We start from the raw sequence: 26,735 nt of genomic DNA on the forward strand, positions 1-26,735 counted from the left end.
CCCCCCCCCGCAAGATAACTCTTCAGCCTCCAGCTGTAAGCATCGCTCGCTCCCCTCCTCCTCTCTTTCTGGGGCCAGCACCTTCATTCGGTAAATCCATTGCAGCGTGCTATCCATCTCAGCCTGCAGCAGCTCTGGGACCAGTCTCACCTACACCCCCCAGCATTTCACCACCATGAATCAGTGTAGCAGGAGATTAAGACTAAACAGAGTGCCTCTTTTTGGAAGGGCCAGTCCTGAGGACTTTTTCCTTTCCTACAATAAGCATACAGGTATAAACACCAGCAAATACCAAATTCTGCCTGCAAAAAAGATGAGGGATGTTGAGCATGTGGGCCCTACCATTCTGGGGGAGATGAGAATTAGTAATTCTCTAAAGAGAAACATACCTCGAGTCGGCTTAATGCATTTTGGACCACATCTTCTTGCAAACATCTACTTGAAGGAGGTGGGCAGGTGATTAGAGGCTTCCATATTGTGAAGTGGATAAGGAATCCCAGAAAGGGTAATTCACTACTAAAATAGTGCTCCGTACACCTCATAAGCTCCCACCACAATGCTGAATATAAGTGAGCAGTCTCTTTGGAATCTCATGTATATTATTTTGCAGATATGCTCCCACAGGGATCTATCCTTACCTAACCCTGACCCTCAAAACCAGCAAGACTGCTAGGGTTCTCCAAGAACATGCCTGGGGGCACAGAGACAACTACCGGTTGTATATACTTTGAGATCACACTCCCTTCCAGTATATGTTTTGCTCATACCCACCTGCTCCTTTTAAACCAGTGAACAGAGCACTCCGGAGTTTAAAAGTTCAGTGACAGGGCTGCTTGGGTTCCTGGACAAGGCAAATTTTACTATTAGCAAGGTACCAGTCCCCCATTCACAGGTCGAAGTCACACAAATATCTACAGAGCAAGATACCAAGACTGCCTACAATGTGTAACTGGTCACTAATGCACACACATACTTCTCACTTTTTACCATACGAACGGCAAGGAATTTTCATTACATTGAGGGGGAGGACAATCACCCCTGGCACCATATGCGTACCTCTTCTGTTTTGTGCTTCTGGGCAAGAAAAGATGGCAGCAGCAACTAGGCAAACAACCGAGCCCTCGTACCGCTCCCAACATCCCAAAGAGCAATATAATTCCTGTCTGCAGCTTATCACAAAGAATGAAAATCAACTAGGATCGAGAAACATTTAAAAACAGGCAATCCAAAGGGAACTCAGATTCTAAACGATGCAGCTCAGTTCCTGGCTTTGACATCACTGCCTCGTGGACTGTATCAGACGTACGATGCTTTTGCAGCACCAGTTAACAGAGCATACATAGGAAACGGTAACATAAAAAGCTGTAGGGGAATAAGAAGCAGCCAGAGCTGGAACACTCCAACCATGGATGAAAAAGCACAGGGAAATATGAGAGAGCAATCTGGTCCACTGCATGAAAAGCCTCGATTCCCTGTTCCTCATCTTGCCAAAGACTGACTAGGGTATATCTGAATTCTCAGGGGACCATTTTATTTATTTTTTTAAGATTCCTTTAAACAAACTATTTTACATTTGTGTTGTGATTCAACTCTGTATTTAAAAAGCCTATGACAAACTGTTTTCCTTTGAACTCGGGAGATGTTAAAAATCCCTACTGGGAATGTAAGCCTAGCAAATAGCCTATATGAATAACAGAATTAGAGGGAGCCTTAAATGCTGTTCCAAATTTCCAAATTTGAATATCCTTCTGGCATTCTGAAATTTTGATGGCCAATTATGCCGTCACCTTTACTGGTGTCATACAGAATGGCCTACATACGAGGCCGTTGAGGCAGTGCAAGATATCCAACTATAAAATAGTCGTGTGCCTCTGTTGAAAGGCAAGAGAGAGCCACTTGATACACAGAGAACAACAAAGCACACAAAAATTAGTTTCAGAAACTTAGACAGAAATTCTAAAGCTTAACAAAATGATCAAGGTTTTTTAAAACATTTTCTTTTTCAGATTTTCCTTCCTATTCTAGTCTTCCATTAACTCAGGCATCATGTTTAGTTCTCCCTTAGCCTACAGCAAGAACAGCTACTTCTTTTCTCCAAGTCAAGCACAACAGAGACCTCTAAATGTTTTTAAATATAAAAGAACTGAATAGTTGCACACCAAATCAGAAGTGACCTGTTGCTCTCCAGCGTCTCATAAAACAGACTGCATAACACAGTTTAAATTTTCTCTGCTCTGCACAAATGACACGTAACAAATTCTATGTCTGCATTTTAATGGTGCAGGAGATGTTGCACTGCTCACAGAAGGCATGTGAAAATGACAGCTGCTGAATTAAAATAGTCTTACAATACAGGGCTGGTAGAACAATGAGGCTTGAACCTATGGATGCACGAGAAAGAAGTTTTGCTAAGAAGTGGAAGTGGCTCTAGAGCACAACGGTTTGAGTTTTTACAAGTACAGAATTTGGATTTTTAAGACAAACATTTCAATTTTACTACTTACGTTTAAAACATTATTTATGACAGAATTCTGTCAGCATTATTGTTTGTACTGTTCACTGAAGACAAACTGTAACACAATTTTAAAAAATGCTATGGATAATTACTGCTGTGAAGCAGCACCAGGAAATCCCATGGCCTGCTAGGTCAATGTTGACAGGCAACACCATTACATTTTATGAAGTGGTTACCATGGCTATTGACCAGCCACAACACAAGATCTCCCAATACCACTTTATAATTTGAGCTTCCCCAATGAAATGTATTAGATTCTGCAGTATCCTGCTACAACGTGTAAACAGGGAGCTATAAATAACCAAGGAAGAACAAGGAACAAGCATGTTAATGTTTGCATATGTGTTACTTGCAGGTCCCATATTTTATCCCAAGAAACAAATACCATGACAAGATACACAAAGCCATTATGTTCTGGCTAACAGAGCTCAGATGGCATGTTTATCAATGTGATGATAATGCCATTGCAAAGCTGTAGTTAAGGTTATGCGTCAGGGTTTCTATTATCAAGAGATTACAGCTTGGCAGGAAAAATTTGCTGCTGCTGCATGCTGAAATTCAGCACCCCTGGTTTTAACTGTGAACTGAGGTTCCCAGTTCAGTTTTCTTCTTTACTGCAGAAATCTAAAATAAAGCTGTTTCTAAAAGCATGCAAGAATAACATCTAGTACAAAAACAATCTGTTTAATCAATTTAAGAATTTCAAACTGGAACCTCATGGGCTTCAGCAAGGAAGGATGACTCTGATAAAACTGTAAATTCATAACTGCTACTAGTATGTCTCTTCCGAGGTGCTGCTTCAGTCAGGTTTAGATCAAACGTGTTTTCTCTTAAGAAAATCCATGTGCTATTTCATTCCCTTCCTATGACTTCCACCTGGTTAATTAGTGAAGAGCACGTTGTAATGCACTGTATTTACAAACACACAAGCACAGAGCCTTTTCTGTTCTTCCTCAATCCAGGAAATAAGGACTTCTTTTTTTTCCCTCAATCTTTCTAAAAAAAAAAAATCTCTTTAGACTACGTCCAAGAACAGCAAGTTCTTCTCTCAACCTTTTCCTCATTTATAAGCATATAAAAATGGAAAATGTTGCTATCATGAAAGCAGTCGGTACAGTGCATGTTTTGAAAGGCCCAAGGTTTTCTAGGCAGATGCCAATTGACATTGCCACCATCTTCCATATTTAATATGCCTTTTTAAGTTTTATAGTAAATATGGTAGGAGAAATTACGGGGTTTTAATAGTTAACAGCAAATAAACACTAAATGCATAAAAGCATCTTTATTTCTTAAATTTCACAAGACGAAAAATTATGGCAGTTCTGAAAAGAAAATGAGATTTGGTTATAGCTGCAAAACTTCTGTTAAGTGTGCAGCACATTCATGGATTGTCCCAAACAATTTTTTAGCATGCAGACATTGTATATGCACACTAGCTGAACTTCAGTGCACAAAGTACATTTTCTTAAAAGCTTGGCTGAGTTTTAACATTATATTTTGCTTATTTGTGTACAGTGCAATTAAAGGCATTTGCTGATAACATTAAATGATATATACTGTCCTCTAGAAACAGAAGTATCCTGAGAGTTTCCTTAAGAAAACACAGTTTAACCTGAAGATGTCATGTATCTCTCACAAAAACATAACTTGTGTTATTCACAATTTTTTTTTTCAACCAAACTATACCTGGCTGTAGCAGAAAATGATGCTAGTATTTATTGTATCTTTACCTCAGAGGAATTCTATACGCTCAGTAACAGACAGGACTAAGTACTGCTCAGTAAGAAATTCTATGAAGGGGAAAAAAAAAAGTACTTTAAGTTAAAGAAAATGCAGCTGTCACACATATCCAAGCTATCCTCAGAATCCACCTAACCACTGCAGGCACATAGCATGTCCATTTAACTCTTTCCACAAGCTGCTTTGTCCCCTGAACGCTCTTGCCCAGAAAAAGGCCAACGGCCCTAAGATGCTGCACCAGCTAGGACTGTGGCCAGAGAAGGGAAGGTGTCTCGGGGATGGGAAGCTGCAGTCAGATTGAGATGCCCTTGCCGTGCCCCATCCACTTCCAGCCTTAGCTGGCAGGCTTTCTCTCAGTCCTGCCTTCTCAAAACAGCCCAGACTGGGGACTGGCGGCTTGGTTAAAGCCGGGGGAAAATGCTTTCTGGCACTGAGCCCGGGAAGGCTGCATGATGGAGAAGCAGGTGGAGAGACGGGCAGATGTTCTGTCCAGTCAGAGAGAGAACAGGACAGTCAGACTTCCACCACACAATTTTAAGATGCACAGATTGTCAGCTAAAGAGACGAGACAGCTACAAAAGAAAAGAGGGGGAAAGACCCTTTTCTAGGCGTACAGGAGAAGGCAGAAGGGAGAGACGTTCCGCAGAAATTTCTTGGCCCGAGAACGCATGTCCTCAGAGCAACTTGCCACAGACAAGGATTGGTCCCAAGTTAACAGAATATTCTAGGTTGTGACAGTAGCATGTAGAATGAGCATGATGACTCAACGAAGATCACCTGAAACCTTTGTTTAAAAAAAAAAAAACCACAGTCCACTGGGAAAGAACTATCAAGAAAAATCTACATTCAGGCCTCTGCTATGTTCCTTTAACATGCCCTGCTGCTGGGAGAACAGGATATGCTTCAACCTCCTCTGAACTTCATTTTATTGTTTCCTGTCACTACCGTAACTCTGCTTAATGTGTTTTGAATTTAATTTTGAAGTAGCAAGCGATTTTACCCTTAGCATGAGATACTTGTGCTGTTGCGTGTTACATCGGTTAACAGCAAGCTTGCAAAAATCACCTAGCTGACAAACTGAATAGAAAGACACCACAAGCCCTCCCTAAATGTCTCTGCATGTTGTTCCACAGACCTTAGCATTGTATCAATGATGTGTGCAGATCTCAAGCATGCAAGCAGAAATAAGACATCTTTGCAAAAGTACCTATGTTCCCACTGTTCCCTCAGTGTTATCTGCCTGTAGCCTACAACATCTCAGGTTAAGTTTACTGCTCTGTCCCATCTCTAACCACAGCACTTCTTTGTCTACTCCTGCAGGAAGTAAGGCTGGCACCAACTTGCAATTTAGAGTCTCCTGAAGAGGCTGCACTGAAGCACAGGTCATGATTTGAAGGACCTTATTCTCTTCTCCGACACAACCACACAAAGGTATGGGAAACGGTTCACACAGTCTGGCAACTGCTTGAAGACGTCTGCAACCACTTACTACAAATTGCTGTTGCAAGAGACCTCTGTTGTAGGGGAATGTCTGTGCTTTGATGACCACTGACACTATACACACAAGCTCTTTCATGATCTGTTTGGCTTGCAGAAGTTGTGGAATAACAGCAAGTAAAGATCCTACACTGTACGCTGCACCAGCTAGCTATGACAGTGAAACATCAGCAGTAATACATGCCAGCCAACCCCTGCAATGCCAGTTCTTGCTGCTTAATTACAAACTACAAATTTTAAAGTAACCGATTTTGAGACAAGTTCATTTGTTGTTTTTGTTTTTTAACAGTCCCCTTTCACAACTGTAAACAGGTAAACGTTTCTTAAATTGTGCCACAAACATGTTTCCAGACTTCCAGTCCAAGCGAGAAGGCACACATGCAGGTGATCATTTTGTAGAGCAAGACTGGAAGAGAATAATCATATATATGCATGTGGGTGTGCATATAGATACTTTTTTTTGGTCGAAAGCATCCCTTGCCTCCAAAATATACTTACTCAATTTGCCTCTTCATTCAGCAGATTGTGACCGTAGCTCAAAATACATACTAAAACCAAATTCAGCTTTCTTTTAATAGATTCTGGGCTGTTTATTTTTCTTGTCAATTTATTTTAATGAAATAGTGCTATTGTGTCAAGACAATATTGTCCTCTAACCTTTGTGGTATTTTGAAAATAAAATTCTTTTTCACCAAGTCCTCTTACTCAAAGTCATTACAGAAAAACAAAAATATTTTGACGGTATTCATTAGATACCATTCTATATTAAAAAGCGTTAAAGTTCTCATTGGATATTCAAAGCACCCCTTCAGAGTGCATTGCTGGTCATCTACATGTGATAAAAATCTTACACTCCTTGGGCCATACGCCTGTAAGATCAAGTATCCTCTATAAACAAACCGACAAGAAATGTATCAGCTGAAAGGCTTAAAGGTGCCGAACAATTAGCTTTCCCTCCCAATCGGATCACTTTGTCTTCCTGAAAAAATATACTGAAAAATTAAACCCTACCTCAAACTGTAAGGGATTCAACACCAAAGCATTATACAGATGCAGAGAAGCACAGAACATCCACCAGAGCCTGTGTTCCGCACATCCGTAGCCATATACACAGACGGAAAGTCATTAAGCAGACTCCCTCAAGGGAATGCCAAAAGATCCTGAAATGATAATGATCCCCCTTCCATGGTGCTGCACTGTTGGCTTTTGTTTTGAACAATAGATCTCCCATGATACCTCTCACTTGCTGAAAATATTGGTATTAAGTGAGCATGAGCACAGCTGTGTGTAAATTACATATATAAACAGATTAGATTTGTATATTTATACTGGATGCAAACACATTAATAGCACATTTGCATACACAGTTGGCTAAATGAGATTGCATGCAGAGCAGGATTACTAGTTACAAACACATTTATTTAGAATTTTCAATAAAGTATTTATACTGCCATTCAAGAGGTCAAAGTGGATTCGTTGTCCTTTCTCTCCTCTTCGCCTTCTCAGAAGTATGCAAAAATGCTCGTCAACATGCTTTCCACATCTTGCCAATCCCGCATCACAACTATTCTGGAAAAAGGACTTACAAGCTAGCAGAAGAAACGGAACTGGGGTGCTTACCTAAAGGTTATCCAAATTTCCTTCAGTTTAGTTTATTGAAAGTGATGTTTTAAAGGGGGAGTGGTGGTGGTGGAAGAGTTCTACATTTGACCACACATGAACTACTACCTAAATGCCAGTTTATAAAACTCTTCTTTCCCTTCTCTGTTTAATGCCAGGGATCAATGCAAAAGTCTGTATGAAAGGCAACATGATATTGAAGGTGACACAACAGCTCTCAGACATTTCCAAAGCTGGGGGAGAATTCAACCATTCCTTCACCCCAGGCTTTGAGCTGTCAGGGTGCTGCTAACCTTATGTGCTAACCCCAGCTTTGTTTTACCATCAGTATTTTAACAGAGCTATTTTTATAAAGAGAGAGACTTTGGGTTCACCCAAAGCAGTACGCAAAGCTCTGATTCACCTTCTGCACTGTACCTGTTTCTGCGCGAGAGCCTAGATGAGAAAAAGAAAACAGCAACAACAAAAAAAATCAATTGTGTCTAAATGAGGAGCCTTTATTTTTTCTCTAATTGTGCCCTCTGATTATTGGCTCTGGGTGCTTTCACTGCACATCCCCAGATAATGCTCCCAAGCCAGCCAGTCTCCCTCTCGCCTTCACGTTTCCCGTTGGTTCCTGTTAAAAGGTCCAGTCCTGCCTCTTGGGTTCACCACGCTCGCAGCCCCGCCGATAAATCATCTACCGACCTGCTCTTGGAAATGCACTGGCCGCGGTGCGATGGCTCCGGCCCGGGTTGCCAAGCAACCTGCGCAAGAGGGATGTCTGAGAACTGCTGACAAATAGCCAAGTGGCTGCAACAACAGACTTCTCTCTGTCAAAAACGTGTTCGGGAGAAGTGCCTCCCCCGCCTCTGCTCTGTGCGAAACACTGCGTGATTGTAAAATCAAAATCAAAAGGCTATTGTAATGAACACACACTTCCTGCTCAATTACTAATTGTTAAAAAGCTGCGGGGAGGCTGCGATCACGCAGCGTATGGCAACAGAAATGTGATCCGGTAAACGAGATAAAGTCAACAGCACGCCAAGAAACCTGATCTAAGAACAGCCTACAGTGGCACATCAGAAGCTGATGCACAGATCAAAAAAAGGCTGGATATTAAAGCACCAGCGGGAGGAAAAAGAAAACCTGACTTTGCTTTTCCTGAGCTCTAGAAGGGGTATTTGATAAACAACCTTGACTCTGGAAAAACAATTCGTGGATTATTACAAGCACTATTATCCATCCTAACACTACTGCAGTTGCATGGTCCCACATTTCAACAGAAAGATGAACAAGCAGGGACAGATGAGCAGGCAGGGACAGATGAGCACTCTTGTTTGAAGACTGCTCTGTTTGCAATTTACTTTCCTCTAATAAAGTAAGGGTGGGAAGAGGAGGCATTCATTTTTCCAAACCAGGTCTGGAGAACTCACCCCCTGGTGGCACTGCAACAGAGGGTCGAGCTGCAGGAAGATCTTCCAAAGAGCAACAAGTCCTGAACCTCCAGAAGGCTGGAAATGCACAATCCCTCAGGACTCTGCACACCTCTCCTCTAAACAGCAGTGCAGAAAGGCAGTTATATTTAACACACAGGCAAGCATTTCCTTCTTCTACTAAACTTAATCATTTCCACCAGCAAGAAACTCGGTTGGCCAACTTGCCCGCATTTATATTTAAATGCCCATGACAGACCTTCTGCTGGCAGCCGTAAGGGTCCACCTATGCAGGCATGACAGGCCGATCCAGATGTGTGCAACACTCCAGCTGCTCACAAAGCCTCCCTGAGACATTTGCTCTTTCGTGATCTTCAGAAAACAATCACGTTGCACATGTCCATAAACCAGGCTTCACACAGTGAGTCTAAGACTATCCCCTTCTGTGGACACAAATCTTAAAAAGCAAACTGGAGACTGCCTTCATTGACAACAAAAGAGCTTTCTATTTATATAACATTGTCTGTAGATTGTTGTCTCCTGTAATCAACAGTTTCTCAGTGCTGCAAACAAAGCTAAAATGATTTGAGTGTGTTTTTACATAAATGATTTTTTAAAGATGCATTTTAAGAGTTAAAGAGAATAAAGGTCTGGCACATTTGTGACCCAGAGAAGCAAAACAATGTGCTGCTGCCAAGAGACAACAGAAAGCTTGCTTTTGATGATACTTCAGATTGCCTTTTTCTGTACACAAAGAGATTAATTTCTGATTGTTATTTTAAACTGCTGTTAAAATGCTAATATACAAAAAGCCTTCTTATACATCAAAACTAAAGAGCAAGTAAAAAGTTGGACAACATGTTCCTTTTCAAGGACATACTTCCTTTCCCATATGAAAGTACCTCCCTTTAATATAGGTAAGTAGTAGAAATTCAGCACTTAACCTGCAAACTTCAAGCTAAAAAAAAAAAAGCTATTTGCTTTTTATTTCTCAAACTCATGCTCACCCAGACTTGGTAAAAATGCATTTTCTAAAAAAATAACTCATAGTTCCAATTGTTTTTGGTGGGGTTTTTTTTTTAACAGGATGAAACTAGCCGGAGTAGAGAATCCAAAAGCAGAGATAAAAATACATATAAGCAGCATATGTAATATGAACCAAAAGAGAAAAGCAGCACTTGGGAGATATAAACAATGCCCTACTATACCACCTTTCCTCCAAAGGCATGGTTCTCATACATCAGTTTGGAATATTAACCTTTCTCTTCCTCACATACTCTGAATCTCAGACACCTGTACCGAAAGCTGCAATGCCAGTGCGTTCTTTAAAAGTTATGAATATTTCCTTGAATAATGCCAACGTCAGAATGTCTATCATCTTCCACAGGGCTGAAGACGTTCCTTATGTTTCCTCACCTTTACTGGGCAGAAACAAGCCAAGAGGAAAATATCCTTTATTAGCCTCCCTCTGAATTTCATTCTCCTCGTACTGTTTTTCTTAACAACAGGATTTTTACTCAACTTACAATACCGTAGGGAACACCACTCTGCCCACTAACACAAAGCAGATCTCCATTAAATCATCAATACTAAAATGCCCATTCTAGGCAATAACATGGGTGGGTGAACACAGATATATACCAGCCCCCAACCCATGAGCTGTAGTTCAAGCAAGATCAGACCACAAGCCCCTTGAGCTCTTAAACATCAGAACATTTCCATTTTCTCCGTCTTTTTCCCCAGAAAATTTTCTTTTTGTTACACAGATCATACAAAGTTCTGAAAATACACGTCTGTTTACTCAAGTTTAACAGTTACGCAAGCCTGAAGTTGTTCTCTTTCACTGTGACTTTTTTTTGTCCTTTCAGTCAATTTGTAACACTAAGCACAAAAAAGCTGCACTCTGACTACTTGAAATATACTGTACGATCCGTTCAAGACTTGAACGTAGTATTTCTAGTGGAAGTTCCCTATTGCAGAAATATTGTTCCATTGGGATTTCAACCATTATTGTCAATTATTCTGGAGACTATTTCTGCCTTCAAACAGTGACTTTATGCAAATGACAGGAGGAAACAAATAAAACCACTTCAAGAGCTCCCATACTTTAGAGCAATGAACAAATCCAAGAATAATGAGGCAAAATGGTGGTAAGAATCCCCAAGGAAATTACACATATAGAGGGGCAAATATTTCTGCAGGTGACTTCACCAAGTAAATAATTAAACAGCAGGGCTGCTCGCGGTAGCAATGCCCAGGTTTGAGTTCAAGCACTAAGATACAAATTCCAGTTTGTAACCCTTACTAAAATGACATGAGGCAACCTCCGCAAACTTCCCGAGTTTCTCTCAGGGTAAGTCTGCCACTGACTGCAGTGGAGTGAAGAGATACCTGAGAGCGCAAATCTGGATATAAGAAATACTAGTGTGCTGGTGGTTAAACCACGACAACTAGTGATGACAAAATCAAATTCCAAGCTAAGAGACATATCCTCAGTGAGAGATCTTTCCTGTATCGAGCAGAAAGCAAGCTTCCTCCTGTGACAGGAGTTCTTCATCCTGCCAAGTTGTTTACAACAAAAATAGGGTGTTCTGATGCGTTTCAAGAATTTCATACTCTTTTAGTTACAGAGAAATGAAAATTTAGTAATTCCCATTTTCACCTAAGATGATACAGTATCAGAAGACCATGAACACTTAAGACCAAAATGAGCATATTCAGAACACTGCAAATTCTATACAGCTCTTTAGAAAGTTCAGTCTCCAAAGCCTCATAATTTAAGCTTTTTAACCTGTGTTTTCTTTCTTCCACTGAAGCTTTTATTATAAGAAAATTCTGCCAGTCAAAAAAGTTAGAGATGAGAAATCACAGGGGAATCTAGGTATATAATAGTGTCTCCACTGAAAGACAGCAGATTTTAGCTCGTGAGCAAGCCCCTGAACTCCCTCTTTAGACGTGGGCTGGGGCAACAGTGGCAGCACGTTTTGTGTCTGTGACTGCTACTCACAAGCTCTGAAGGCCGAGGCCAAGGCAACCGAAACATGACTTGTGATACTCTGCACTGTTTAGAAGATGGGTGACAGTTTGAAGAGGAGACTAATTTCCAAATACTTACAGACACACAGCCTTTGACACTTTTATAAGAACTGAACACCCAAATTCGGCATTCAAGTAACTTAATGAATTTGTTATTTCAGTTGTGTAGCCCAGTCTGACCCAGCTATGTACATGTAGCGGTTCCTAGGAAGAGTGGCGGCATTTCCCTCCAATTTACAAGACTCCACGCTGAAATCGCGTAACGTAGCCTTCTCTCTAAATAAGGAAGTAAAAAGGCCTAACCTTTTCCAGGACTTTGACTGATTGCTAATTAAAGATTGTCTTCATAACCTTATATTTAAAAGAATCAGAATGTAATAAATAGCACCAATGCTGTCCTAATTGTAAGATTCTAATTCTTTAGCTACTGCCAGCTGCCAGTGTGGGTACAAGCAGCACCCGAGCACCAAAATCAGCAAGACTGCTTGTAACAAATTAGGTGAATGGTCAGCTAAGCTTTCTAATTATAATTAAATTATTATTTTTATTATTTTTAACCAGTAAGTCCCACCGCACAAGGTCTCAGTTCCTTGCAAGCTCCTGTCATAAACCCACACCACTACCCTCAATTATCCATTGTATTTTTGTCAGAAGCATGTAAGATTTCAGTAAAGTGAATGATACACTTCTGCCACGCAGCCATCCAATTACTGAGGAAGATGTTGGCTCATACGGTGATCTTGGCAGTAACGTATAAAAGTAATTTTAAAAAGAATCAGACGATTCGTAAGTTCCCTTTTCTTTTGTGTAAGGGGCTCTGAATAAAAACATCTACTGGGGGGGTGTGCCAAATATGAAAAAGTGACCCACAAATAAGAGAGAAAAGAAAAAAGATTTGAAAATGAAGGACCAGAAATGCATCTATAACAAAGGCGAACACTGGCAAAGGAAACTTGAAAGGTAGATATTTGGGGGGAGGGAGGCAAGGGGGAAGTGGTGCTGAGACTACGGAATTACCTCCCCAGACACGTAGAACTGGACAATATCTTCCATAACAGATAAATGAAATACACACCCTAATAAAACAGAGGTGCCCTCTTTTGCCTTCCCCAATTTGTAACAAATGGAATGTTTGATTTGAGTGTTTGAAGTTATTCCAATGCAGTGGAGGGTAATATGCTGTGATACTTATTTATTAGCTCCTCTAAATGCATAAGCCCCTGTCTGATCAATCTCCCCATGTAGCCTAAAAGCTATATAAATCTGAGCGGATACTATGAAAGGGGGCGGGGTGGGGGGGAGAGGAGGAAAGGAAGGAAAGGAACAAAAGAATAAGAAAAAACACGGTGGATCATGCACAAGTGGATAGGGGAACAAGTGAGATACCAAGAGGCCAGCAAAAGCTGAAGCAAAACCACAAACCCAGAAGCTACATGCACTTTGAGTCTTTACCACAATATATTCAAAACCACAGGCACATGAAACTACAAAAGCAACATTGGACAAGGAGCACAAAGCAGTAGTTTTTAAATGCACCCTCATGAGCACTGATCAACACAACACATCTTTTACACAACACTTAAACAAGGAGGAAGGAAGAGGAAACCGAACCACATGGTAGTTTAAGAGAACCTTTGCAGAAGCACAGACAGTATTTACAAGCTGCCCAGGGACTGCTGCGTTGGGGTTCCTCTGTGTTGACTACTTAAACTTTTAAAAAGGTTAAAAGTTAAGTTACTCAGCTACTATGAAATGGAAAACAGTGTTCTTCTAAGGTGGCATTTCCACACTCAAATCTAAGTTTCCTTCCACATCATATGAAACCCCTCACATTTGCCACGTAAGCAACATGGGGCCAGACTTGGAACTTAAGCCTCCCCGGCTCTAGCAGACTTCCTCAGTACTAGCAGGTACTGAGTATCTCTCTGGATCAAGTCCTAATTTGCTGTCAAATTCTTTTTATGGCAGTATAATCATTAGCTTTACTGGCACTGTTACCCTTGTAACTAATAAGGAATCTTGGATGGATGCAGAAAATGATTAATATTTAGTCACTATGCATCCACTACAGAAGAAGCCTATTATCAAACAAGTGACACCTCCACAAACTTAAACTAAATAATGGCTCCCTTAGAGGATTCAGAGCCACTGACAGAACGGCAAGTGATTTAAGTAGCATAAAGCTGAGCAACTGGTCATGGATCACAGTTTTTTCACTCACTCTGTTACAGCCTGTAATAGAACAAATGATCATTTTTCAGCCTAATTGAATATGGCCGCCCCGCTCATACACAAAAGGAGACAAAGCTATATCATTTGCTTCATTAAAATGCATTTTTATGTCATCTGAAAGATTAAAAAAAATTGGTGCTGTTGATCGGGAAGATTAGAAAAAACAAAATTTATCATGCAAACAGAACTTGCAAATGAGGTGTATTTTGGCATTCATACTGCTTATGCTTGTGCAAGAAAGATAAGTCCTGAGCACTAAAGCACACAGAGCATCCATACTGTGACAGTAATCGAAGTTTCTTAAATACGAATTATCTCACTATACCAATCTGAAGGAGTATTTTGTCATTTTCTGTTGCAATGGCCACCGGGCCATACTAAATTCTCAGATAAGCTGTCAGGCAGAACCACAGGAATCTAGTGACATTCAGAAAGTTTGAATTTTTTTTTTTTCCCGTAATTATTAGAAAAATCAAAATACCTGTTAAAAAAAGAACCTTTTTCAACATTAAAATCAAAGCTGCAAGCAAGAGTGCTGCATTTCAAACATAACCTTAATTATACTAAAGCTTTCCGAGGTGGCATGTTTTGGCACTCTCACCCTCCACAAGCCAGGTGACAAACCTAGTTGGTTTTTCCTCTCCCCGCTCCAATCCCCGCTTCAGCTTTCATTGCGTGGAGATGCTAGGAAGAGATCTAGGAAGCTAGATAGTCATTTAAAGTTAGTTACCGTTTGACACTGGAAAACAACTTTGTTTTCTTCCATATTTGCAGCTTGGCCAAGAAAGCAACATGGCCTCTCTGCTGCTTCTCCACAGAGAGTCACTTACGCCGGCAAACGCTGCTCTGGCAACAAACATCTGCTACCGACTGCTGCCACGGCACCAGAACAGAGAACGTCACTTCTTTGCCCTGCCAGGCGCGGGAGCACGGACGGAGCTCCATACTGTTTTCTGACTAAGAGACTCTCGCCTGTTTCCAGCTCGGCTCGTTCTTGGACCTCTTTGACCTACACCCTCTACAGCTACAGCCTAGCCTTAGGATTCCCCTTATTTAGCCTGAGCTGACGGCCTCCACGTTCAAACAGAATGGAAGTCAAGGTTAAGACAAAAAAATCCACACTACCAGTAGGAAAAAAAAACTTGGGGGGGAGGGGGGAATCAAATGTCATCTCGCCAAGTTGGAGACAACACTGTAATCTGTCTCTGCACTTGCTTTGTTTTAGGTGGGGCTTTTTGTGTTTTTAAAGCAATCTTGTTAGGAACAGCAAATTGCCATTTCCCATGGTTTTGACAGCAAACAACTCTTTCAAAACAAAACAGCGATTTGCCAGATCAAGTAATCCGTTCCTGGGCTCTATGTATTTAAGAAAGTGTAATTCCAACATAAGTATTCCAAAATGAAACACTTTTCCCTGTATCAATTTAGACTAAGCCAAAATTGCTTGGAAAGATGCTGGAGATTTCTATCGTACACTTAACATGGAAAAATATCAAAGCACTTCTCTACTATTTATTACTATATTATAATTGCACTTGTAGATATTAAGGAGGTAAGGATCCTGTAGACCAATTTAAATTTCTTAACACCTGCAAGACAGCTAAACTCAAGCAAACTACTGAAATGACAGGACTATTGAAATAATTTGAAATCAAACCAAGAACTCTGGATGTTGCTACCAATACAAGCTAATAAACCAGTCACCCCTCCTTAACCATTAGAAAAGGTGAACCTAAATTTAAATCACACTATTTATAGCATTTCCAAAACAAACAAAAAACCTTCTGAAAACAGACAGCTAACCAACACTTGTATTTAAATTATAAAATTGCTTTCAAAAGCATAAACAAACTCATACAATCCGAGATGTTGGGGTGTTGGGATAACGTACACCAAGGAGCATGAGCCAGAAATCTAAGGACATGTATTACATTTGCATTCAGAATGGGAAGCAAACTGTGAAACATATCCTATTAATCTTTTAAAAGGCAATCATACCATTAACAAATATGGATTACCTTTAAAAAAATTTAAATTTCAGAATTTGGAAATTAAGTTATGTACAAAGAAATGGAGAGTAAACAGGTCAGTGGAATGTAAGCAAGATAGCTTTGATACACGGTACCTTTTTAAAGTTGAATCAAGACGCACCCCCCCATCCAAAGATAGATACAGGGCAAAAAAAGTTTTACCGTGATCAGGAGAGATGAAGACTTACACTCACTCACTTGGTTCTGCTTGCTATGGCAGAAACATTCACCCCAGAAACTCCCAGAATTTTGATGATCCCTGCACTGTCCAGATGCTCTTACTGTTATAATGACTCAGTTTCCTTTTGGAGAAGAACAGGACATAGGATGATGTTATATTTAAACCAGGTTCCGGATCTCTTAGCAGATAAAATCTGAATAAAAGGTCAGAGTATTGAAGACAGTAACAGTGTCATTGACCAGAGTATCATCTGATGGGGAGAAGGAAAAAAGACAGACAAGTCCATGCAGCGTATTAGCACGCTTGGTTTATTTTCTTCCCCTGCACAAGGCTAGGGTGAATAGTCTTTGTTTCAGTTGCAATACCGCTGAGCTGCACAGCTCATGCTTCTATACATAGAACTTGTAAGATATACACGAACATTAAAACTGACTCCAGCTCTGTTGCTAAGAAACTACGAAGGATAGCTTTTTTGGCCCTCTTCATTTATAAAATAACCACTTTGCCCTATGGGAGAACGAATGCAATCTCTCAAGTCCCTCAGTGCCTTGTTCTCATTTTTAAATGAACACAGAAAGATGATCGAGAATGCTAGGAAGTGTAAGTGATCTCCATTTTTAAGATGCCCTTGAAAATGAGATGAAAAACATGGTTTCAACAATCAACTGCTGTCGTATTTATTAATCTTTCAAGCAGCAGATTCTTTCCCCTTGGCAACAGTGAACTATGTGTACGCACTTCTGTCTCCCTATTACAAACCTTCTTCTAGAAAACAAAACAAAACACCAGCTTCTGAAAGCACCTACAAATTATTTAGTTTATGCTGGAGTTAAACTTTGAGTTTAGAGTTTAGCTTCCGTCCCCACACAGAAATAGCCTTCTAAGCTGTGGCAACTGGCCAGTGTAAATATTTGTTGTATTATTTTTCAGGATCAGCAATATGGTAAGTGCTTAAAAGATAAAAATATTCCACATGAAGGCAGAAAGACGATGAATCAAGAAACATATGGCGGTTAAACAAAGCAAATAAAAAAATGATATTGTTAAGAAAAGACTAACTTATCTGGCAGCTGTGGAAAGATCAAGATTAGCAAACACAGTGAAATCACCCATTTTGAAGCCAAGGTCACTGACAGGATTTATAGATTTATCCCTGAAGGCAGCCTTTGCTGAACATGAAATGCTGAATTTTTTTTTTTTTTTTTAATCTACTTCCCCCACCCCATTTGGGCTATCTCATTTGCTGGAGGCTTTTAAAATTCATTCCTTTTCACAGCTGGTTAAACAATGGAATCTTTCTGCAAACTAAAAGGACAAAATTGATTGCCCTACACAAACTTTTCTGCACGTATAATTGATTTTTAATTCACTGTCTTATTTCCAAAAGGACTTGACAATAAACCCAGTGCTGTATGTGCAATATTGATCCCTTTAAACAAGGACTTGGATCAAAGACTGACGCAAGTTAATCACAACCAAAAAGATTGTTATCTTTTGTCTAGAAACCTGTGTTTAAACTGAATTCACCTTTTCTAGCCACATTACACCTTATATTTTCTAGCTATACTGCACCTTCTAATTTTGTAAACCCATCAACTGCTAAGTAACTAATTTTATGCAACTTTTAAATACTAACTTTTTTCCCCAAGCAGAATAATTTCATCCTTCATCAGTTACTTTTTACTGTGAGGACTGATGGTTCTTCTACACTCTAAGTTCTTAGAATAAGCTACAGCAAGACTGTACATTTCCACTCTTTCTTAAAATAAAGGTCCTACTAGACCACGGCAATTTGTGTTTGGTGGGGTTTTTTATCTCAACACTCAGTTAATTTTCACTGTTCCTGATTAACACACTTGCAAATGGTATCAGATGGCTTGATTTCTAAAGCCCAGAAAATGTTAATTTAGTAGGGGAACTGCCACTCTACTATGAAGCTGTACTGTTTACTTTTTGTGGATTAAAAAAAAAAATTAAAACTAAGCAGTAACTGATATCTTAACCTTCTAAGCCCACTCAATTACTCAAATGCAGCCCCACAATGCCAGCCTCCTTTTCAAATATCCCTTGATGACTTCCCCCCCCCGAATATTCCAGAGGCTCTGTTTCAATTTTGCCATTAATTACATTTTCTATAGCTGCCACATGAACAGTAAATAAATTTCATGGTATTTTTGCCCCAGTAAGCAGCTCTGTCTTCTAGCATATCTGAAAAGCCTGGTTTCAAAGGAGTGAGCAATGAAAACAATGTTTTCGTGAGCAGATACTCCAAAAAGGGCAGATGAGAGACATTTGAAGATGATTCTAGGCAAAGAAGCCAAGTAAATAAGTACATGTGTTTTGCATAAGTAGTTTCTTGACCAGCTACACTGGATTACAAATACTTGCAAACATGTTAGGAAATTAGTTTGCAGTATCTTGTCATTTTTGGCAGAAGGATCTCCACTTGTATTTTATGACAAATGAGCTTTAAGCTGAAGCCAGTTGTGGATATTTTAAAATTTATGACTTGTAAATCCATGTACATGGCCAATTAAGGTTTATCGCCAGCAAGGATTAACTATCCCTGCACATAAATTTAAGAGGTTGTTTGAATCTAGGTTGTTTACCTCAACTACTCTACATCAAAAACAATGTAAAATATTTAAAGAGCAGCATATTTCACGATAAAAGCTAGTTATCAAGGACGTCATGGTGTGTCATCGACAGTTCTGCATGGAGATGCACAAGTAAAAAAAAAAACCTTCTTCCTAAGGAAGACTTAGCAATTACTTTTTGAGAATTTAACATCTCTGAAAAGAAAGCGTAGAAAGAAAAAGGAGGAAGTGTCCGAGAAATTATGTAAAACTACTGTTTCACCCAGATTCTCTTCAACTTTGGAAGACACAGCCCTGAATTTCCAAGGTGGTTCAATTAGCCTTGCCAGTGTTCTTCATAATCAACATTTGAATGCTAATTAGGAGAACAATTCCATGCAGCAAAAGCATCCCTGTGCAATAAACTGCAACACAGCAGCAGTGAACTCTGCCTTTAGCTAGCATGCATAAGTAAACAGAATTAATAACTACCCAAGTGTGGACGGGTGACTTAATCTGTTTCGATTAGATGCAGCTCAGCCTGAGGCCTTTGTGTTATTTAAAATGTGTTCATCATGTTTAATTAAAAACCTAATAAACTAGAGGTTCTTTTAGTTCTGATTTGTATTTCTCTTTTCTGTAAGCCGTATTGATTTTGTTAGTACTTTTGATAAAAAGACAGAAAAAAGCACATTCTGAATAAAGGGACAAAAATGTAAGATCAAATCAGCAGGACTGTTACGCAAAGAACAGTCAGAACTAGACTGTTTCCTTCACTGTTTCCAATACATGAGGCATACCAGAACTGAAAACCCTTCCATTAAATTAACAAAACTTAAGATGAACATTGTATCCTTTGTAAATGATAGCCATTTGATAGGTTATTTATCTGAAATGGAAGTGTGTACACAACAAGCTCATTTTTGGACCCGGAGCAAGCACAGGGTCAGAATTGTACTGAACATCACTGGAAGCGTAAAAGCCATTTTGCAGGGAAGATTTTGTCCCAAGACAGGTGGAAATTCTGTAAGGACAATTTTTCTAGTGAAATATTTCCACTGAAACCATGCCAGGAAATATGGGTGTTCAATTTAACCTAAGCTGAAAGAAGCTAATGATCATAGTTCCACATTTGGAATCTGTGGAAAGTAAGGCAGCATATCATCAGGGCAAGCACCAGAGTTTAAATATAGGCACGCAGTTTCAGGTTTGTTGTACTTATTCCCCATAGACCACAAACTCAGTCTGCAGGTTTCAAAATACAATTTCAAATGTCAGCTTTGAAATTTTTCCAGCTGGAAAAGACAAATTGACCAGCACCATTCCATTCTTACTAGGGATTTCTGATCGCTTGCATCAAAAATGCCTGTACTCTGTCAAAGATTAAAAGAGACATTTTTAGAGGTGACCATGAGACGCAGAGTAGAGCTCACTTCTCTTTCACTCTGACAATCCCTTGCTGAGTTTGAGTGAATCATCTTTGTTTTCTCAGTGCATTGAAAGCAAGACAAATACTAACTACATCTTGCCTGTGCTACAACCTACTGTTGCACATGGAATGACAAACAGTGTTACAGAGACTGGGTGCCACCAGGGCTTCGGGAGACTAGGAAAGACGGCTGAAGAAAAAGAGAGGAGAGAAGTGGTTACTCTAATCTCATATTAGTGAAAGATATCACATGGAACACATGCCCAATGGCTAAGTCAGTCCCCCTTTCCCAGCTACACTGACCTTGCTCTAGCAGCGAGCATCATGCCACATGTCAGACACGGCATTCAATGGTAGGAAGCCTGCAAGAGGGCACTGCCGCCAGCTGTATCAAAACAGAGGACTCGCTCCATGGCTTCTTCCCAAATAACACATCTCCTCTGAACTGCACTGCTTTCTATTTGAAACTGCAGCCTAACACCAACAAGATTCAACCGGGTGATGCTGCTGAATGTTGGTCTATAGGGTGCATGCTTAGAAAGTGCTTAAATATGGCATTACATATGACAATTTCTCAATGAATTTGTCCACAGGCGTAAATTCATGAGCATTACAAGAGAAACCAACCCCCCCTCACCAAATCATTGCTGGAAATTGCTGTTGTCAGGTGTAGCACAAGCCTTTATAAACAGGAAACAGCTGCTCTTAGAGCTGCATGTAGATGCATCAGTAAAGAAGTTTCTTTAGCCACTTCTATTAGGCAGAGTGGAAGACTGGTTTTCACAGCATGCCTCTGAATTTACATACTGGAATAAAAAAGGTTTAAAAATAGCCATAGGTTTAGAAACACAAGGGAGACCAACAAACCTCTGTCTTCATATTTACAGACCCTTCCATTTAATTCAATCACTGGCAAATTTTATCCTCTGTTTAATTTGATCTAAACCTCTGTAACCACATAAGCAGTAGTAAAAATAACATAGCTTCCATCCTTTATTTTAATCAGTTCTGATCATTGCAAAGCAGCTCTTACTTGACAGTTTGGTCACAGGCAACAAAGCCGTTTTAATTAACAAGAAAGGCTTTATCTTTGGGCAACAGTCCACAGAAGTAGTTAAAAGCTTTACAAATAAATAAATTTTCAATAAATTTGAGTTACTCACACAATCTTATATGACAAACACTACTGAATACTACAGACACCTGTGCTGGACCCAGCGTTGCTATCGCGTGCACAACAGAATCGACTACATTAATCATCCAGCGCACTGGAAATGGACTCGGTCAAAATGCTTGTGCAAGTAATAGACCAACCAACTTACAGAGCATTTTTGACTTAGGGAAGTGTAAGTTTTAAGAATTAGTTTTGTACTAAGTCAGTTCTTTCCCTGCATCAATGTGACTACACTTCTGCTTCAGTTGCTTTTGCCACCTGCCCAATTACTTGACATTGCCCCAGTGCTCCTTTCCCTCTGCTCTCCGTTCCCCACCCAGCCGCACAACCTTACATCTTCCCTGCAACAGAACTTTTCTGATGCTCATCTTAAAAATGTGGCAGAAAATTAACTTAAGAAGGGGGAGCGCGACTTCTTTGGGGTCCAGATGCATGGCAGGGGGCAGAATATGCTTATAGCATTTAGAAAGGCAGGAATGGAAAAACTGAGGCAACAAAAGCCATGATCTACATTACTCCAATTGGCCACATGCCACAGAGCCTTTCTCAGTTAAGGAGGTTAACTAACCAAAGCTTTCTACCTGGTGTGGTATCTGCTCATTTATCCAAGTTGTAAAAATTAAGTAAGTAGGTATTTTCTGGGCCACAAGAAGAGATTAATTCCAAGTCCAGCACAAACAAGGACATGGTTTGGACCGGGGTCTTCCACTTCCCTTCGAAGTGTGTCTCTTGGATTATTAGCCAGCCACATTACTAGAGGCTTCCTCCTGCTCATCAAAAGCCACCATGAGATGGGGGGATGACACGCACTTACAAGGTTCTCACGAAAATTTGTTTTGGCAAGACTTTGGGTTTGACACATCAGTGTTTTCTGAAGATTACTTTGTTGTGGAGTTCCTGTGCAGCTCTAGCACCCTCTGTATCACGCAGAAAGAGTTTTCCTCGGTTTCACAGAACCAACAATAAGGAAACGTCTCTTGCAAGTCTCAGAAATGCTCAGAAGCGCAGTACAGCTGCTTTAATCTGGAGTTTTCTACAAACTGCCAGGGACAAACATGCTATGATGTTGCGCAGGTGGAGCTTAGCTGTCTATAAATACGAGCACAGTTTGATCTTTGGCTCTGCTGAGGCTGGAGGGCTGCCAAATGTTTCTGGAAACTTGGATGGAACAGAACAAGAACAAATATGATAAAACGAGCTGAGACTGACAATGATTTATAGAGTCAATGATCATTATTCTGTACTCACAGAGTTTGCACTTTTGGAGTAATGTTTCACTTTTCAATAAACTTTGCTTTTTCTTATTCGTAAGGCTCTGTTCTCGTACCATTTAACGTGGACCACTCAAAAAACCCTGAGCTGCAGCAGCTATGGCATTCACAGCATAGTGCAGCTGATGGAAAAAAAAACCAAGGAGACTGAAAAAAATCTACACAGAAAAAGAGGTGTTGGTACTGTAAAATTTAACCATGAACGTAGGAAAGAATGTATGCAGAGAAAACAGAGGTTAAAACAATATGAATACAAACTTACTAAACACAGGGCAGAGCACTGGAAGTATTTGTTCGATTGTCAGTTCCCTAAACAAAACTCCCTCTCATGACAAGATAGCCGTAAAACTTATCAGGAAACTGTTCTAGGCTTTTTACTCATCCTCTCCCTCCGCTTTGCTACTGGTGTTAGCACATGATCCTCTTTCACTCTACGACTTCAGGCAGCCTCCTTACCACAAAGGTTCTTTGTTGGATTTCAGAATAAGCCGACGTTAATACAGGTTTATACAGCCTGGCCTACCCCTAATCTAGCTTGCAAAAAGGTTTACGCAAGGACAGAGCACACATAACTCATTGGAATAACTACCTGAAAGACTTTCAGAGAAACGAGAGCTTAAAAAAAAAAAGTCTCTCCAGCCACTGTCTGAATAATTAAAAGATGCTAAGAGACCACGAAAGTTTCACCCGTTATTAATCAGTTCTATTTTATAGCATTATTGCAACTTTATTAGTAGCTTAACAAGGCCACAAAATTTTTATTTTTATTTACTTCTTCCAATACTTTACCAATTAACTAACTAGCTTAAAAATTCATTCATTCAAAGGAAAAAAAAAACACAAAACCCTTTTGTCACTTTTACATAAGCAATGCTGTCTTGCGCTGTATCAGATTTTTTTCATTTATATACCTGGTAAGTATACATGAGAGGTTGAATTTCTATCCCTGTTTATTCCAATATGGTACATCAGAGAGAAGCAGCTTTTCCAACAGTGAAAGGTAAAAACCATAAGCAAGTCTGAAGTTCTTCTGTGATAAATATTTTATCATAACTAACTTCCAATCATCTGATTTTCTATTTTAGTGCACACTGCAGCCTAATTATTGAGCTAGGAAATACAACATTTTTCCATTTTCACAAAACCAGACATGCCTAGTCAGCTTGCTGAAGAGATACTGGCTTCTTACATGTTACATTTCACATAAATCTATTCTGTTAAGCACAATCAACATCAGCATTAAAATGCAAAATATTTTTAGGATGTAATCCAAGCATTTCTCCTGGGTACTGAAAATACACAAGTTTCATGGTGGTGGGGTTTTTGGGGGGTTTTGTTTGTTTTTTTGTTGTTTGGTTATTGTTTTTTTTACATTCAAGTACTTGTGTGCTAGCTTAAGCTGCAAGGTCTGACAAACAAAGGGTTATAATGCAGCAGCATTTGGATTCCAAATGCTGCCAGAAAATGCATCTTGTGTTGAATGCAATATTTAAGAATCTGTTTGTTTAAAAGGTGTCAGCAAAGTAAGAATCTATAATTTGCTCCCAACTTCACATCATTTGGTTCGGTTTACAACCCTACAGAAAGCTGTTTAATAAGCACAGTTGCATTATATCATATGTATGAAAGTTAAGCCAGCAGAAACCTCGCAATTGCAGCAATTAAGCTGCAGAATGAACCACAAGAAGCACCTTTGCTTCACTAATTCTCCCCCAGATATCATCTCCCCCAAATTCTGGAAAAATACCCAGAAATAGAAAAAAATGTGTGTTTTCAGACACATTTGAGTGTGAAGTGCTTTCCCAGCAGCACACCCTCTCTGTCAACTAGAGATTTACAAAGAGGTGTCTTTCGCAGATCAGAATTATTTTTTTCCACTAATCAGACTGCAGAGCAGGATCTTTTAGTAGGCTAATAACAACAGTACAATTTCAATCCAAAGCCATATACATCAAAAACCTTAACCTCTGTCTGAAGGAAAGAATGACATGTTTACGTGTTCCTTCTCTGCCTGCACTACAACCCCAAACCTAGAAAGACTAACCACCAGCATGTGCTGAAACAGCAGCCATATGGAAGAACCAGCACTGTGACTACTAATTGTGTAAGCTGATGAGACTTGCAGCGTACCAGACTGTTAAAGTGTATGAGCCCAAATCCCTCAGCAATTCCAGGTCCATAACTGCGAGGACACAATACTGCACCACATATTCACTGCATGCCCCAAATTCATCATGTCCATTACATTGGGAGCTACATATAAGATGGATGCACTGTTTTCAGTACAGTTTTGGAGCTTGACAATTTCTACATACTTTAAAGTAAATGTGGATGACATGGCTAAATCCCAGCTTTCAGACAATCTATTTTTGGTCTGCTCTTTGTCAAAGATTCATCCATCAAGAACTATGCCAGTAAATACTTTCTAATATTCCGTATAAGGGGAAGAAGGGACTTAAATCTCAAACTCTGTTTAGAAGGAACACTGATATCCAACCTCCCATTAGCCAACTTGAGCTGACACTGTAAGCGTCCTCCAATACCAGCAGGAAAAAAAACAGGGACAACATACTTTGTACGCCTTTTACATCTCATCCTACCCCAATTAATGAATGTGGCCAGCCTTCTTGGAGGTGACCATGAAAGTGAAATTTAGAGTCCAGAAGTAGCTGGACTCTTTGCAGCTGTTCATTTACCCTATCATATCCTCTCAAAAACAATCACTTGATCTTCTCCTCTCTTATTCTACTACTAGGAAGGCATTTTCCCCAGTCTAATAAAGTTCTGTGTATCGAACGAGGGCCCACTAACTCAGAATTGTTGAAAAATTTATCCTGTACAGCAAGTTATTTGCCCCTCTTCTTTCCCATAAAGATAACCTCTTTAGGAAAAAAAAAAAGAGAAAGAAATAAAAAAGCAAGAGAAGCAACATGAACTATAAGGCTCAAGGGAATAATTCATTTCCCTACCACTTCATCTTCAGTCCAACACTTCTCAATCAGTTTTGGCACAGGTTTCTTCACCAAGCGCTGCAGGGCTTTTCCAGCATCATAGTTACTTTCATGTAGCTAAAAAATAAAGAAGACAAATAGATCATTCAATGGAATTAGCAGTGATCTGATATTGGAGGAAAACCGCTAAAGGGGGCCAACATGAGATGTTCTATGCCTGATTATTTTTACTGTTGATATATGAAGTGAAATTTAAACAACCTGAAGGGTAATTGGGGTTTTATTAGCAGAAGAAACAGCATTAAAACAATTATATTTTCCCCTTCCTTCCTAAACTTCTCCCAGATAACATCTGAGCCCATAAAGCCCTGACGATTTTTTTGGTTAATTTAAAAAAAATACGTTTTACATTAGAAATACCAAGGAAAATTTTAAAAAGCTCCAACATGTTTTTCAAAAGGAGTTGTATTTCATGCAGCAGATTTTGTTCAGATTAGTAAAACCAACTGGAAAAACTAACATACAGGAGGGATTGCAAGTCATGGGATGTCAAGTTTACCCATCCAGAAAATTCTTTTTATTTTTATTGCGCTGCAAAGATCACCATGCTGTTGGAAAACAAGTATGGAAGAGAAACAAAACCTCTACAGATAGCTACAGGAGTACATAAAAGCAACTAGGTATGTCTAATTCAACATTACCGTTTCAGCTGGTCACAGCCTACAGCGTACCCTATTTTCTACCATAAATTCGGTATCTACATGATCAAAAGCTGTCTGAAGTAGACATTTAAATCAGTGTGAGGTAGAAAAACAACTACGCTAAAAAGAACACTCAACAACGAACCCATGAGAATCTCCAGCTCTTAACTCTTGATAGAAAACATTTAGCACACTGTAGATTTATAGCCTGTCCTATCTTCAAAGTACAGTGGGATTTTAAGAACTAAAGGACTAGTGAGGAGCCTGCTTTACGTCTTCTGAAAATTATCTCAAAGAAAAAGAAATGTCGCTGGGATGACAAAAAGTGAATTACCTTCCTACACCCAAAAGGGAGAAGGGTTTGCAT

The 26,735-nt window shown here is 39.7% G+C and overlaps 1 protein-coding gene across 1 annotated transcript in view; it reads right to left on the minus strand.

The window, feature by feature from the left end:
- RERE (arginine-glutamic acid dipeptide (RE) repeats) overlaps window positions 1-26,735 on the minus strand; it is a 181,432-nt gene that overhangs the window by 59,633 nt on the left and 95,064 nt on the right. Inside the window, 1 exon segment of the mRNA XM_009325270.1 lies at window positions 25,686-25,784. Coding sequence (XP_009323545.1) covers window positions 25,686-25,784 — 99 coding nt within the window.

This window comes from Pygoscelis adeliae, unplaced genomic scaffold (genome assembly GCF_000699105.1).
Source record: "Pygoscelis adeliae isolate BGI_AS28 unplaced genomic scaffold, ASM69910v1 Scaffold36, whole genome shotgun sequence".
Classification (NCBI taxonomy): domain Eukaryota; kingdom Metazoa; phylum Chordata; class Aves; order Sphenisciformes; family Spheniscidae; genus Pygoscelis; species Pygoscelis adeliae.